Source organism: Mytilus trossulus, chromosome 6 (assembly GCF_036588685.1).
Source record: "Mytilus trossulus isolate FHL-02 chromosome 6, PNRI_Mtr1.1.1.hap1, whole genome shotgun sequence".
Classification (NCBI taxonomy): Eukaryota; Metazoa; Mollusca; class Bivalvia; order Mytilida; family Mytilidae; genus Mytilus; species Mytilus trossulus.
The window spans coordinates 87,329,031-87,346,636 of record NC_086378.1 but is presented as its reverse complement, the minus strand read 5'-3'; the positions used below and the strand labels follow the sequence as shown (position 1 = coordinate 87,346,636).

Below are 17,606 nucleotides of genomic sequence, written 5' to 3'. Positions count from 1 at the left end.
TAATATACAAGACCTATTGCTTATAGTATCTGACTTATGGACTTGACCACCAAAACTTAACCTTGTTCACCGATCCATGGAATGAGGTCGAGGTCAAGTGAAAACTATCTGACAGGCATGAGGACCTTGCAAGGTACGCACATACTAAATATAGTTATCCTATTACTTATAATAAGAGAGAATTTTACAAGTAGCTACTGAACCATGAAAATGAGGTCAAGGACATTGGACATGTGACTGACGGAAACTTCGTAACATAAGGCATCTATATACAAAGAATGAACCATCTAGGTCTTCCACCTTTTAAGAAGTGAGCTAACACCACCGCTGCCAAAACACTATCACTATGTTGAGCTTTCTGCAACTAAAGTCGCAGGCTCGACTATAAAACTGGTAAATCTTTCATTAGAAAAAGTGCATAAAATAGAAGCCAAAATAAATCTCTTCCTTTACTGCAGAAGTACAAAGATAATAAATAGGTGAATTCAATATAAACACTTTGTTGAAGAATCAAAATCAATAGGCAAACTTAAAATAAAGAAGACTCATTTCATAAAAGATTTATATACATATAACATCAGCATTGTGTGCCTTATACTTCAACTAGTGTACAAATACACACATGCACACAATCTTTCACAGATACATAACATATTTATTCAGTATACATTTATCACACTATGAACACTTCTGTGTCGGCAAAAATTACACATATAAAAATTTATGTTTCAAATTTGCATTTTTTTTTTTACCAGGATAGTCTGTTTTTTCCCCACTCAAAATAATTTATAGCTTTGGAATTTAAGTAATATTTGGACTGAATATATGTTTTCATTTAGAGAGTTGCTTTAATTTACAAAGCTTGTATCACAATATGAATTTCAATAATAATAATGATATCAATTTTACTGCACAAGAAAAGACTTGACAGATAAAATGTCTTTGATATTACAAAAAGTTGAATGACTCCAAAGCCAAGCTTTTATAGATTGTTATTTATTAAAGATTTAATTTCTATAAGACGGGTTGACACACCTGAAACAACTTGTTGGCTCAATGAAATAAATATATCTTTTTTTTTATAGCACTGTGCTTGGGTAAGAATTTGATGCTTTTTATGAATTGATGTTACAATTACAAATGCATTTACATACAAATAAACAAAGTAAACAATTGTAAAAATTCTATTATCACACTAGGTTTAGGATACAACTATCCTCAGAGCCTACTATTTGTTAGATAAGCTATCTTATGTTATATAAACTGTTGGCTGCAATATTGACAAAAATGTGTCTTTTTAAACTTTAGGTTATAGAACTTTCTTCTTGTATTCCTTCAATACATGACATGAGGTCTTTCCTTATCCACACTTTATACAAATATATTGCTTTCTGCATGACCAGATAACAAGATAAACATTACATTGTACATCATTGCAGTTAAGGCCATACATAACTATTTTTTTTAAACTATGACAATACTTTGAATACCTTAAAACCAGTACTAAAATTGAGAATGGATTATGTATTAGTTGATTAGAAGATAGGTAATCTTTTAACAGATATTTTCCTACCAAAATCTAACTTTTGCTGTAAAACAGTAAATTTGATGCAAATGATTTGGTCTTGCATAAACACAAAATGTTATAGATGTACCCAGCAGTTTCCCTAAAAATGGCAAATAGAATAAAGAGAAAATAGTAACTCAAATTAACACAAATTCCATTTAATATGGTGCAGTGAGGTAAAGTTACATTTTCTCTTTTCTTTATCAAAAATATTTAATATCATGACTTTTGACAGCATAAAGTAATCAAACAAGTTCACAGATATTTTGATGAAGAATGGGAAAAAAAGGCATAATTAATAATCTTTATATATTCAAATGCATGAAACAATGATTAAATATACCAGTAATAACATGTCAACAAATTGCTGTATTCATGCCCACAATATTGATAGCTGGATGACTGCTTTATAATAATGCCTGCATATAGGGGAAATAACTCTTCAATAACTTAAAATCATTGATGAGACAGGACTGAACAGAACAAATTTAGCATATCATTTGTGAAAGTACATTTCATTACTCTCTGATTCTATAGTGGCATATATTCCAGTTGTATTTTGACATTCTACATTCAGAAGTATTCTTAAGAATTTATATATATACCTCTATACTTCATCACACATACACACAACCTAATTCATAAACACACAGTTTTGTACATAATTAGTAAAATATAATGTAAGCTATGATCCTATAATTAGTCCTATACCATATCGGTATTGAGGTTTTTGAAAGTTAGCTAAACTAGCCATTCCACTTAAAGCAAATGTGAATGGAAACGGTAATAATTTTCTCTCCAGTGTTGCTTCTATTCCCCAGTTTGTATCAACACTACCTGTAAACAGAAAATTAATTATGATTTTATACAAGTAAAAATGTCTTCATATATATTTCAGAATATGATCATCAGTCAAAAATAAAATAAAGCTGTCCCAATAGCAGGACTTAAACCCAAGCATGTGCATTTTTGTTGATTCAGGACAGGGGATTTAAATTTAGTACAAATTGGTAAATTTTACAGAATGATAAAGACTCTTGAACAAATTTAGGTTTGTATACTGTTTTACTGTGACCTTTCGCCTCGTGTGAGAGAGGTAAACCCAATTTTGGGCGATTTGAACATATATAAGATGCTGTAGAACTAAGGTTAACCAAACTCTGTATGTGAATGATTGTGTCACATATTAAATTTGAGTTGCTGTGTGTGATATTAAAACAATCCTTGACAGTGAAAATATATGTCATATTTATATTTCACTTTGCAACATTTCTTATACAAATCTCAGTGGAGATAAAAATTTAGAGATCATTTATTATCTTAAATCTGTTTAGTTTTTAAAATGATTTGACACATACACACTGTATCATTATTTGACATACCTCTGAATGTTATGGAAGCTTCTGGAACCTCCAGTTGGTAAGCAAGCTTACATACACTCTCTCCTTGAGCTAGACTAGTCTCTATTTCTGCTCCTACATCTAATTCTTCTGTTACTTTATGATGATAACATAAATGAGCACCACCAACTAAAGGACTAATATTACCAGATAAGGTCCATTTATCACCTACAAAAATAAACAACAAATCATCACAAATTCAAGTTTAGCATTTTTTCTGTTTACAAGAAAAAAATAATGAACACATATATAAACATTTATTTAGTCAGCTTTTCTCATATGAAAGGTAAAGATGCAGTTCACTGATTTTGAATGCATGTTAATTTATTAAATTCTTTCAATTAACAACCATGCTATTCATCTAAAGCAAAAAAAAATATGTAAACTTTTAAACTAAATAGTTAAATATGTATTACAAATTTCAAATCATCAAATCGAGACTTGTTATTTTGTAGAGCATTTTGCACAAGGAATTTTCAGAAGATATATTTGTGGCTTAAAAAAATAATGAATTTGAAGCTTATAATTCCTTACATACATGTACATGTTTTCATTACTTAAATCATTAAGAATACATGTACACTTATTCAATTACTTACCAGTAAGTTTAGAGGCTACAGATAAAGCTGTAAATTCTCCTCCAGGGACTTGAGGACCATACTGACATACTAACTCGGCACCTATTGATAACCGTGATGTAACTTTCTGCAAGTACTGTGTAACTAAAATACCTGTAAAATAAATTGTAATTTTTGGTAAAATTTCATTACTTGGTTTGTTGTCTTGTGGGGGGTATCCTATCACTTTTCTTCAGTCTTAAGAAATGTATTGGCAAAATAACAAATGCTTGAGTGACAATTTAACTCAGGGTTATGAATGATAGGGACAAACACCTCATGTTGATCACAACTTCCTCACTGCAATAACATCTACCTTATATTCCATACTAAGTATAAACAGCTGTGCCAGTGGTGCATGATATACCTGTGTGTGAGTTTAACATATGTTATAGAATAAATAAAACAGTGTGCAAAACTTGTATAAGACTGATGAAAACATGCTTGATTTATCCTGAGACATGTGGAAATTGTTTATAGCAATCAAGTCTGATAACTCTTGAAAAACTGACATGAAAATCATAATGTTCAAAGGAAGCTTACTATAGTCATATTTCTTCAAAAATTTGGTGTGAAAAACTGTCTGGACATATTAAATGACTAATGTCACAATCTGTATTACATGCATTTACCAGACATATTGAGTATGTCTAGATTGCCTCGAGTTAGTAAAGTGTATGTTGAACTGACAGTATGGCTACATCTATATTGCCTAGCTATTAAAGTTTGTGTTTACCTGACATATTGACTACATCTAGATTGCCTAAAGTTAGAGATGCTGTATAATCTGAACCTCTGTAGTCTAGACCTGCTTGTGTTGCTACACATTTGCTGTCTTGAATCTGTCAATATAAAAATCAACAATACTTTGACCTATTATTATACATCAAATTTCTACACATCAGTGCTCTATAGTTTTAATTAATTGTACGAAACAAAAAATACAATTACAAGGCTGACTGCAGTAGTTGATCAGTTCAAATGAATGTGATGTAAGCACTATCTACCTGTAATAAGAATAAATGGAGAATGAGTCTATTGGCAAAAGATGCCATGACTTGTAAATAACAAGTCAATTTACTAAATTTATTGACAAACTAAAGAAAATGGAGAAAAATACAGCAATTCTATATTTATAAAGGGTAATAACTAATGAACAGTATAAATGACCCCACCCAATTTTGAACTTGATCTGTGTTCTGCTATAATAATCATTGTGAATAAGTTTGTAACATTTGGTTGGGGCCAACTAAAATCAGAAAGAGTACAAACTAGAGGCTCTAAAGAGGCTGTGTCGCTCACCTTGGTATATGTGAATTAAACAAAGGAAGCAGACAGTTCATGACAAAATTGTGATGTGTTTGTACATCTTACTTTACTGAACATTCTTGCTGCTTACAATTATCTCTATCTATAATGAACTTGTCCGTGTAGTTTCAGTGGAAAATGTTTTATGAAAATTGTTAAAAATTGACAATAACTTCTTAGGAGGTCAATTGACCATTTTGGTTATTTTACTTATTTTTGAGTTTTAAATTGCTGAACATTATTGCTGTTTACAGTTTATCTCTTTCTATAATAATATTCAAGATAACCAAAAACAGCAAAATTTCCTTAAATTTAGGGGCAGCACCCTAACAACGAGTTGTCCCATTCATCTTAAAATTTCAGGGCAGATAGATCTTGACCTGATAAACAATTTTACTCCTTGTCAGATTTGCTCTAAATGTTTTGGTTTTTGAGTAATAACCAAAAACTGCATTTAACCTCCATGTTCTATTTTTAGCCGTGGCGGCCATCTTGGTTGGTTGGCTGGGTAAAAAAACACAAACTTTAAACTAGATACATCAATGATGATTGTGGCCAAGTTTGGATTAATTTGGCCAGGTAGTTTCAGAGGAGATTTTTGTAAAAGATCATGGATATTTACGAAAAATGGTTAAAAATTGACTATAAAGGGCAATAACTCCTAAAGGGGTCAACTGACCATTTTGGTCATGTTGACTTATTTGTAAATCTTACTTTGCTGAACATTATTGCTGTTTACAGTTTATCTCCATCTATAATAATATTCAAGATAATAACCAACCAGATGCTTCGCAGGGCGTAGCTTTATACGACCGCAGAGGTTGAACCCTAAACGGTTGGGGCAAGTATGGACACAACATTCAAGCTGGATTCCGCTCTAAATTTGGATTGTGATTAAATAGTTGACACAGCATAGGTTTCTGACACAGAATGAATGTATTCAAATGAACTTAAAATTTTTGTTTTCTCTTAGAGCAATTCACTATGCTGTTGAATATTAATCCTCTCAAAAAATGTTTGAAGAAATTTTCTTTTTATTTATGAAATTTAAAATGAGAAAAATTGAACCCAATTTTTTAATCACATCCCCCTTTCCCTTATTCCAAAACTAATTTCAATTAAAATATCCTAATGGAGTTTGCAACAATTACTACTCATTTAAATACATCATAAAATATTAAGATGTAAAAAAACTGCTTGTTATCACTGAATGGTAAAGATTATTTAAATTTATCAGTTGGTAGTAAAAAGTGAATATACATTGTATATTTTATATAACAAAGATTTAAGTTGATTCTGGATAAAGAAAGATAACTCCAATTAAAAAAAAATTCTTGCAGATATTTCTTGCTTACTATACTGGACAAAGAAAGATAACTCTTAATTAAAAAAAAAATTGCTATTTCACAATATTGTGAAATTAGATATTTCTTGCCATTGCACAATACTGTGCAATTGAAAAGACTTGCTATTGCACAATACTTAATATAATAATTTAAGATCCTGATTTGGACCAACTTGAAAACTGGGCCCATAATCAAAAATCTAAGTACATGTTTAGATTCAGCATATCAAAGAGGCCCAAGAATTTAATTTTTGTTAAAATCAAACTTAGTTTAATTTTGGACCCTTTGCACTTTAATTTAGACCAATTTTAAAACTGGACCAAAAATTAAGAATCTACATACACAGTTAGATTTGGCATATCAAAGAACCCCAATTATTCAATTTTTGATGAAATCAAACAACGTTTAATTTTGGACCTCGATTTGGGCCAACTTGAAAACTGGGCCAATAATAAACCAGATGCTCCGCAGGGCGTAGCTTTATACGACCGCAGAGGTTGAACCCTGAACGGTTGGGGCAAGTATGGACACAACATTCAAGCTGGATTCCTCTCTAAATTTGGATTGTGATTAAATAGTTGACACAGCATAGGTTTCTGACACAGAATGAATGTATTCAAATGAACTTAAAATTTTTGTTTTCTCTTAGAGCTATTCACTATGCTGTTGAATATTAATCCTCTCAAAAAAATGTTTGAAGAAATTTTCTTTTTAATTATGAAATTTCAAATGAGAAAAATTGAACCCAATTTTTTAATCACATCCCCCTTTCCCTTATTCCAAAACTAATTTCAATTAAAACATTCTAATGGAGTTTGCAACAATTACTACTCATTTAAATACATCATAAAATATTAAGATGTAAAAAAACTGCTTGTTATCACTGAATGGTAAAGATTATTTAAATTTATCAGTTGGTAGTAAAAAGTGAATATACATTGTATATTGTATATAACAAAGATTTAAGTTGATTCTGGACAAAGAAAGATAACTCCAATTAAAAAAAATTCTTGCAGATATTTCTTGCTTACTATACTGGACAAAGAAAGATAACTCTTAATTAAAAAAAAATTTGCTATTTCACAATATTGTGAAATTAGATATTTCTTGCCATTGCACAATACTGTGCAATTGAAAAGACTTGCTATTGCACAATACTTAATATAATAATTTTAGATCCTGATTTGGACCAACTTGAAAACTGGGCCCATAATCAAAAATCTAAGTACATGTTTAGATTCAGCATATCAAAGAGGCCCAATAATTTAATTTTTGTTAAAATCAAACTTAGTTTTATTTTGGACCCTTTGCACTTTAATTTAGACCTATTTTAAAACTGGACCAAAAATTAAGAATTTACATACACAGTTAGATTTGGCATATCAAAGAACCCCAATTATTCAATTTTTGATGAAATCAAACAATGTTTAATTTTGGACCTCGATTTGGGCCAACTTGAAAACTGGGCCAAAAATCAAAAATCTAAGTACATTTTTAGAGTCAGCATATCAAAGAACCCAACCCATTCATTTTTTGTTAAAATCAAACTAAGTTTAATTTTGGACCCTTTGGACCTTAATGTAGACCAATTTGAAAACGGGACCAAAAATTAAGAATCTACATACACAGTTAGATTCGGCATATTAAAGAACCCCAATTATTCAATTTTTGATGAAATCAACCAAAGTTTAATTTTGGACCCTTTGGGCCCCTTTTTCCTTAACTGTTGGGACCAAAACTCCCAAAATCAATACCAACCTTCCTTTTATAGTCATAAACCTTGTATTTAAATTTCATAGATTTCTATTTACTTATACTAACGCTATGGTGTGAAAACCAAGAAAAATGCTTATTTGGGTCCCTTTTTGGCCCTTATTCCTAAACTGTTGGGACCGAAACTCCCAAAATCAATACCAACCTTTCTTTTGTGGTCATAAACATTGTGTTTAAATTTCATTGATTTCTATTTACTTTAACTAAAGTTATTGTGCGAAAACCAAGAATAATGCTTATTTGGGCCCTTTTTTGGCCCCTAATTCCTAAACTGTTAAAAAAACAAAACTCCCAAAATCAATCCCAACCTTTCTTTTGTGGTCATAAGCCTTGTGTCAAAATTTCATAGATTTCTATTAACTTAAACTAAAGTTATAGTGCGAAAACCAAGAAAATGCTTATTTGGGCCCTTTTTGGCCCCTAATTCCTAAAATGTTGGGACCAAAACTCCCAAAATCAATACCAGCCTTCCTTTTATGGTCATAAACCTTGTGTTAAAATTTCATAGATTTCTATTCACTTTTACTAAAGTTAGAGTGCGAAAACTAAAAGTATTCGGACGACGACGACGCCAACGTGATAGCAATATACGATGAAATTTTTTTCAAAATTTGCGGTCGTATAAAAATCTAAGTACATTTTTAGATTCAGCATATCAAAGAACCCCAAGGTTTCAATTTTTGTTAAAATCAAACTAAGTTTAATTTTGGACCCTTTGGACCTTAATGTAGACCAATTTGAAAACGGGACCAAAAATTAAGAATCTACATACACAGTTAGATTCGGCATATTAAAGAACCCCAATTATTCAATTTTGATGAAATCAAACAAAGTTTTATTTTGGACCCTTTGGGCCCCTTTTTCCTTAACTGTTGGGACCAAAACTCCCAAAATCAATACCTACCTTCCTTTTATAGTCATAAACCTTGTGTTTAAATTTCATAGATTTCTATTTTCTTTAACTAAAGTTATTGTGCGAAAACCAAGAATAATGCTTATTTGGGCCCTTTTTTGGCCCCTAATTCCTAAACTGTTGAATCCAAAAATCCCAAAATCAATCCCAACCTTTCTTTTGTGGTCATAAACCTTGTGTCAAAATTTCATAGATTTCTATTAACTTAAACTAAAGTTATAGTGCGAAAACCAAGAAAATGCTTATTTGGGCCCTTTTTGGCCCCTAATTCCTAAAATATTGGGACCAAAACTCCCACAATCAATACCAGCCTTCCTTTTATGGTCATAAACCTTGTGTTAAAATTTCATAGATTTCTATTCACTTTTACTAAAGTTAGAGTGCGAAAACTAAAAGTATATGGACGACGACGACGACGACGCCAACGTGATAGCAATATACGACGATTTTCAAAATTTGCGGTCGTATAAAAACAGTAAAATTTCCTTAAAATTACCAATTTAGGGGCAGCAACCCAACAATGGGTTGTCTGATTCATCTGAAAATTTCATGACAGATAGTTTTTGACCTGATAAACAATTTTTCCCAGGTCATATTTGCCCTAAATGCTTTGGTTTTTGAGTTATAAGCCCAAAACTGCATTTTACCCCTATGTTCTATTTTTAGCCATGGCGGCAATCTTGGATGATTGGCGGGGTCAGAAAACACAAACTTAAAACTAGATACATCAATGATGATTGTGGCCAAGTTTGGATTTATTTGGCCTGGTAGTTTCAGAGGAGAAGATTTTTGTAAAAGATCATGGATATTTACGAAAAATGGTTAAAAATTGACTATAAAAGGCAATAACTCCTAAAGGGGTCAACTGACCATTTTGGTCATGTTGACTTATTTGTAAATCTTACTTTGCTGAACATTATTGCTGTTTACAGTTTATCTACATCTATAATAATATTCAAGATAATAACCAAAAACAGTAAAATTTCCTTAAAATTACCAATTTAGGGGCAGCAACCCAACAATGGGTTGTCTGATTCATCTGAAAATTTCATGACAGATAGATCTTGACCTGATAAACAATTTTACCCTCATGTCAGATTTGCTCTAAATGCTTTAGTTTTTGAGTTATAAGCCAAAAACTGCATTTTACCCCTATGTTCTATTTTTAGCCATGGCGGCCATCTTGGATGATTGGCGGGGTCAAAAAACACAACCTTTAAACAAGATACATCAATGATGATTGTGGCCAAGTTTGGATTTATTTGGCCTGGTATTTTCAGAGGAGAAGATTTTTGTAAAAGATCATGGATATTTACGAAAAATGGTTAAAAATTGACTATAAAAGGCAATAACTCCTAAAGGGGTCAACTGACCATTTTGGTCATGTTGACTTATTTGTAAATCTTACTTTGCTGAACATTATTGCTGTTTACAGTTTATCTCCATCTATAATAATATTCAAGATAATAACCAAAAACAGTAAAATTTCCTTAAAATTACCAATTTAGGGGCAGCAACCCAGCAATGGGTTGTCTGATTCATCTGAAAATTTCATGACAGATAGATCTTGACCTGATAAACAATTTTACCCTCATGTCAGATTTGCTCTAAATGCTTTAGTTTTTGAGTTATAAGCCAAAAACTGCATTTTACCCCTATGTTCTATTTTTAGCCATGGCGGCCATCTTGGATGATTGGCGGGGTCAAAAAACACAACCTTTAAACAAGATACATCAATGATGATTGTGGCCAAGTTTGGATTTATTTGGCCTGGTATTTTCAGAGGAGAAGATTTTTGTAAAAGATCATGGATATTTACGAAAAATGGTTAAAAATTGACTATAAAAGGCAATAACTCCTAAAGGGGTCAACTGACCATTTTGGTCATGTTGACTTATTTGTAAATCTTACTTTGCTGAACATTATTGCTGTTTACAGTTTATCTCCATCTATAATAATATTCAAGATAATAACCAAAAACAGTAAAATTTCCTTAAAATTACCAATTTAGGGGCAGCAACCCAGCAATGGGTTGTCTGATTCATCTGAAAATTTCATGACAGATAGATCTTGACCTGATAAACAATTTTACCCTCATGTCAGATTTGCTCTAAATGCTTTAGTTTTTGAGTTATAAGCCAAAAACTGCATTTTACCCCTATGTTCTATTTTTAGCCATGGCGGCCATCTTGGATGATTGGCGGGGTCAAAAAACACAACCTTTAAACAAGATACATCAATGATGATTGTGGCCAAGTTTGGATTTATTTGGCCTGGTATTTTCAGAGGAGAAGATTTTTGTAAAAGATCATGGATATTTACGAAAAATGGTTAAAAATTGACTATAAAGGGCAATAACTCCTTAAGGGGTCAACTGACCATTTTGGTCATGTTGACTTATTTGTAAATCTTACTTTGCTGAACATTATTGCTGTTTACAGTTTATCTCCATCTATAATAATATTCAAGATAATAACCAAAAACAGTAAAATTTCCTTAAAATTACCAATTTAGGGGCAGCAACCCAGCAATGGGTTGTCTGATTCATCTGAAAATTTCATGACAGATAGATCTTGACCTGATAAACAATTTTACCCTCATGTCAGATTTGCTCTAAATGCTTTAGTTTTTGAGTTATAAGCCAAAAACGGCATTTTACCCCTATGTTCTATTTTTAGCCATGGCGGCCATCTTGGATGATTGGCGGGGTAAAAAAACACAACCTTTAAACAAGATACATCAATGATGATTGTGGCCAAGTTTGGATTTATTTGGCCTGGTATTTTCAGAGGAGAAGATTTTTGTAAAAGATCATGGATATTTACGAAAAATGGTTAAAAATTGACTATAAAGGGCAATAACTCCTTAAGGGGTCAACTGACCATTTTGGTCATGTTGACTTATTTGTAAATCTTACTTTGCTGAACATTATTGCTGTTTACAGTTTATCTCCATCTATAATAATATTCAAGATAATAACCAAAAACAGTAAAATTTCCTTAAAATTACCAATTTAGGGGCAGCAACCCAGCAATGGGTTGTCTGATTCATCTGAAAATTTCATGACAGATAGATCTTGACCTGATAAACAATTTTACCCTCATGTCAGATTTGCTCTAAATGCTTTAGTTTTTGAGTTATAAGCCAAAAACTGCATTTTACCCCTATGTTCTATTTTTAGCCATGGCGGCCATCTTGGATGATTGGCGGGGTAAAAAAACACAACCTTTAAACAAGATACATCAATGATGATTGTGGCCAAGTTTGGATTTATTTGGCCTGGTATTTTCAGAGGAGAAGATTTTTGTAAAAGATCATGGATATTTACGAAAAATGGTTAAAAATTGACTATAAAGGGCAATAACTCCTTAAGGGGTCAACTGACCATTTTGGTCATGTTGACTTATTTGTAAATCTTACTTTGCTGAACATTATTGCTGTTTACAGTTTATCTCCATCTATAATAATATTCAAGATAATAACCAAAAACAGTAAAATTTCCTTAAAATTACCAATTTAGGGGCAGCAACCCAGCAATGGGTTGTCTGATTCATCTGAAAATTTCATGACAGATAGATCTTGACCTGATAAACAATTTTACCCTCATGTCAGATTTGCTCTAAATGCTTTAGTTTTTGAGTTATAAGCCAAAAACTGCATTTTACCCCTATGTTCTATTTTTAGCCATGGCGGCCATCTTGGATGATTGGCGGGGTCAAAAAACACAACCTTTAAACAAGATACATCAATGATGATTGTGGCCAAGTTTGGATTTATTTGGCCTGGTATTTTCAGAGGAGAAGATTTTTGTAAAAGATCATGGATATTTACGAAAAATGGTTAAAAATTGACTATAAAGGGCAATAACTCCTTAAGGGGTCAACTGACCATTTTGGTCATGTTGACTTATTTGTAAATCTTACTTTGCTGAACATTATTGCTGTTTACAGTTTATCTCCATCTATAATAATATTCAAGATAATAACCAACCAGATGCTTCGCAGGGCGTAGCTTTATACGACCGCAGAGGTTGAACCCTGAACGGTTGGGGCAAGTATGGACACAACATTCAAGCTGGATTCAGCTCTAAATTTGGATTGTGATTAAATAGTTGACACAGCATAGGTTTCTGACACAGAATGAATGTGTTCTAATGAACTTAAAATTTTTGTTTTCTCTTAGAGCAATTCACTATGCTGTTCAATATTAATCCTCTGAAAATAATTTTTGAAGAAATTTTCTTTTTATTTATGAAATTTCAAATGAGAAAAATTGAACCCAATTTTTTAATCACATCCCCCTTTCCCTTATTCCAAAACTAATCTCAATTGAAATATTCTAATGGAGTTTGCAACAATAACTACTCATTTAAATACATCATAAAATAAACTGTAAATAAAATGTAAAAAAACTGCTTGATATCACTGAATGGTAAAGATTATTTAAATTTATCAGTTGGTAGTAAAAAGTGAATATACATTGTATATTGTATATAACAAAGATTTAAGTTGATTCTGGACAAAGAAAGATAACTCCAATTAAAAAAAAATTCTTGCAATAAGATATTTCTTGCTTACTATTTTGGACAAAGAAAGATAACTCTAATTAAAAAAAAATTTGCTATTTCACAATATTGTGAAATTAGATATTTCAGTACAGTGCAATACAGTGCAATTGAAAAGACTTGCTATTCCACAATACTTAATATAATAATTTTAGATCCTGATTTGGACCAACTTGAAAACTGGGCCCATAATCAAAAATCTAAGTACATGTTTAGATTCAGCATATCAAAGAGGCCCAAGAATTTAATTTTTGTTAAAATCAAACTTAGTTTAATTTTGGACTCTTTGGACCTTAATGTAGGCCAATTTGAAAACGGGACCAAAAATGAAGAATCTACATACACAGTTAGATTTGGCATATCAAAGAACCCCATTTATTCAATTTTTGATGAAATCAAAAAAGTTTAATTTTGGACCCCGATTTGGGCCAACTTGAAAACTGGGCCAATAATAAAAAATCTAAGTTCATTTTTAGATTCAGCATATCAAAGAACCCCAAGGATTCAATTTTTGTTAAAATCAAACTAAGTTTAATTTTGGACCCTTTGGACCTTAATGTAGACCAATTTGAAAACGGGACCAAAAGTTAAGAATCTACATACACAGTTAGATTCGGCATATCAAAGAACCCCAATTATTCAATTTTGATGAAATCAAACAAAGTTTAATTTTGGACCCTTTGGGCCCCTTTTTCCTAAACTGTTGTGACCAAAACTCCCAAAATCAATACCAACTTTCCTTTTATGGTCATTAACCTTGTGTTTAAATTTCATAGATTTCTATTTACTTATACTAACGTTATGGTGCAAAAACCAAGAAAAATGCTTATTTGGGTCCCTTTTTGGCCCCTAATTCCTAAACTGTTTGGACCTAAACTCCCAAAATCAATACCAATCTTCCTTTTGTGTTCATAAACATTATATTTAAATTTCATTCATTTCTATTTACTTTAACTTAAGTTATTGTGCGAAAACCCAGAATAATGCTTATTTGGGCCCTTTTCTGGCCCCTAATTCCTAAACTGTTAAAACCAAAACTCCCAAAATCAATCCCAACCTTTCTTTTGTGGTCATCAACCTTGTGTCAAAATTTCATAGATTTCTATTAACTTAAACTAAAGTTATAGTGCGAAAACCAAGAAAATGCTTATTTGGGCCCTTTTTGGCCCCTTATTCCTAAAATGTTGGGACCAAAACTCCCAAAATCAATACCAACCTTCCTTTCATGGTCATAAACCTTGTGTTAAAATTTCATAGATTTCTATTCACTTTTACTAAAGTTAGATATTCGGACGACGACGACGACGACGACTGACGACGACGACGACGACGACGCCAACGTGATAGCAATATACGACGAAATTTTTTTCAAAATTTGCGGTCGTATAAAAACAGTAAAATTTTCTTAAAATTCCCAATTTAACACAAACTTTAAACTAGATACATCAATGATGATTGTGGACAAGTTTGGATTAATTTGTCCCGGTAGTTTCAGAGAAGATTTTTGTAAAAGTTAACGACGACAGACGACGGACGCCAAGTGATGAGAAAAGCTCACTTGGCCTTTTAGGCCAGGTGAGCTAAAAAATAAGCAATTTTAGGTTTAAAACTTATTGACATAAAAGTGGTGCCACCCAAATTTTGAATTCAATCTGTGTTTTGTGGTCATAAGAATTGTGTACAAGTTTTATAACATTTGATTGAGGCAACCTTAAGTTAGATAACTGAATCCAATTTTGGGGAATTAAGATATTCCCCCCTGTTACACATTAAGCTCCTGTTGCCTAGAGGCAGGGGGATAATAAACTAAACATACCTGTGTTACAAGCTTTGTTCTAATATTCTGTGAAAATGCATGAATGATGTTGGCATTGAGATTACCACTAGCATCCATATCACCTAAAACCACTGGAAACATCTGTAAAAAAGAATACAAAATAATGCAATGCTAATCTTGCCTTTTGTTGGCACATACACATGATGAGGCATATAACAGTAACATAATTTGTTTTAATGTATTTAAAGGAAAAAATGTTATTCAACTTCTTGTTCTAAAATAAATTTAATAGTATTTATCTGGTATGGTGAGAAGGAAGGAAAATCCTTGGTTAATTTTATCTTATTTTGGATGATATAAAATAACTTAAGGATAATTATTCTGCGACATTTCAGTCCTTTGTCCAATATATATCTTCCGGCTATTGGTACCAGATAGATTAAAAATGAAAATTTGAAGCTTAAAATATTTCTGATGCCTATAGTCAAGTGACAAACCTCTTGTGGTCCTAATTGTTTAGAGCCAACATATGTAGCACCAAATCTGTACCCAGATGATGCAGGATTTACTGTACTAAGATTAATGGTATGACTGACTTGAAAATGACTGCTTAATCCTTTTGAAAAGATAAACTTTCCTCCCTCGAAGCATTGGGGAAATATATCTGGAAAATATATAGCATATAATATACAATACACATAAAAGTAATTTTATTTGTTGTTGGTAATCATTTTAAACTTGAATATTCATCTGGGGTTCAAATTAACAGAAAATTATAGGTCCAAGAAACTGAAAATTTCAAATTACAAATTTAAGCAATTAGAAAATGAATTCATGCAACACCTCAGTGTAACTGACATTTTCAGGAGGCTTTGATGATGTTAGTTAGTTTGGTTCATATGTGTTTCTTGTTTTTTATATAGTTTAGAACTTTAGATGATTGTTTTTCCTGCAAGTATTTTGGGGCCCTTGATAAGGTTTCGAGAATCCCTTAAATGAGAGACTCAGTGTTCTACCCAATGGCCTTCTAGCATGAGGGGGGATAGGACCTTTATCAGGACTCCAAGAGTGTTTTTAAGCTCAGGATTTCATGATTTTAAGCCAGGATTTCAGGATCAGGACCCCTCTTATCCCCCCACTAGTATCATGGTAATGTGATGCTATAATCTTAAATGTGATGCTACATGTATCTGAAGTGGTTTTCTTATAGATTATGTTATGGTTGTGATATTTTTATTTACATTGTTTCCAAATTCTTTCTTTTTTTTATGCCTGATTGAATGATTAGTGTTTTACTCTCAACACTATTGACATTATGCTATTTTCTCATGGTCAGTTTTAATCGGTAGAGCATATAAAGAAAACCACTGTCACTAACATTCATGTGTATGCATGAATTGCACCGGTTTGGGAAAATACTTCATTACATATTGCAAAGTAAAGAAATTAGCTGTAGATTTCATGTATTCCAGGAAAATGCACTCTCGAGTATTCGGCTATTTGGGAGATAAATGTAATGTCTGGAAGAAATTTCTAGAGTAAGTATTGGAACTGTTCAAGTCTGGAAAATTGACATCTATACTCCATAAAGATTCCACCAAAACATAATTAATATCTAAAATTTGACAGGTTCTTTGTTCTATATCCTTTCTTGAAAGGTAGTGTTCAAACTGATATTGAGTGATAAAGTAATTATGCAAAGATGCCAAGGTCATTTAAAAGGACCAAGAAAAGGAAGATCCATAAAAACTGACATTAGCAGTCGATGCCATGAAATAGTATCGAACCTTTGCATTTTCTGTGGAGCTCTTCAAATGTCCCTGGATTATTGTCAGCCGCTGTTTGTTCGGTTGGTTTTGGTGTTTCTGTGGATGACTGAGATGATGCCGGTGGTGGGTGAAGCGGCGGTGGCGACAATGACATGCCACCTGTAGTTTCATTTGGACCTGCAGCTGAAATTTTGTTACCCATATCTACAAATGTCTTTGAAAGTTAAATAAAATAGTTCATTAAAGTTCCCGTAGTGATGAATTTTATGTCATTTCTATGCCGGCGAATCTCATGTGTTTGCTGCCATGTGCTCGCATGCGCAATCTTCCCGGAATTATGTCTAAATACGAAACAAGATCGGTGAAAGCTTAGAATTTCCGCAACTGTGTTCCTAAAAAAAATTGTAAGTTGTTGGCACTTTTTTTTTGTCTGTTAATTTTTTTTTTTTTTATAAAATAACATTTTTATTCTTATTGTGATGAATTAAAAATCATTGTGATCAAGAACAATACCCCAGAAAATATTTTGTATCCAGATTTTCCTCCAGTGGCAGATCCAGAAATTTTCATAT

General features: G+C 32.0%; 1 protein-coding gene across 1 annotated transcript; it reads right to left on the bottom strand.

Annotated features, from left to right (window-relative positions):
* Positions 1 to 544: 544 nt before the first annotated feature.
* LOC134722113 (mitochondrial import receptor subunit TOM40 homolog 1-like) lies at positions 545 to 17,366 on the bottom strand. The gene is made up of 7 exons (XM_063585636.1): positions 17,053 to 17,366; positions 15,763 to 15,929; positions 15,305 to 15,406; positions 4,321 to 4,426; positions 3,567 to 3,698; positions 2,950 to 3,135; positions 545 to 2,404 (listed from the first exon to the last, which is right to left on the bottom strand). Exons 1-7 carry the CDS (start codon positions 17,234 to 17,236, stop codon positions 2,253 to 2,255), a joined length of 1,029 nt encoding a protein of 342 aa, XP_063441706.1. The 5' UTR covers positions 17,237 to 17,366; the 3' UTR covers positions 545 to 2,252.
* Between the last annotated feature and the right edge of the window lie 240 nt (positions 17,367 to 17,606).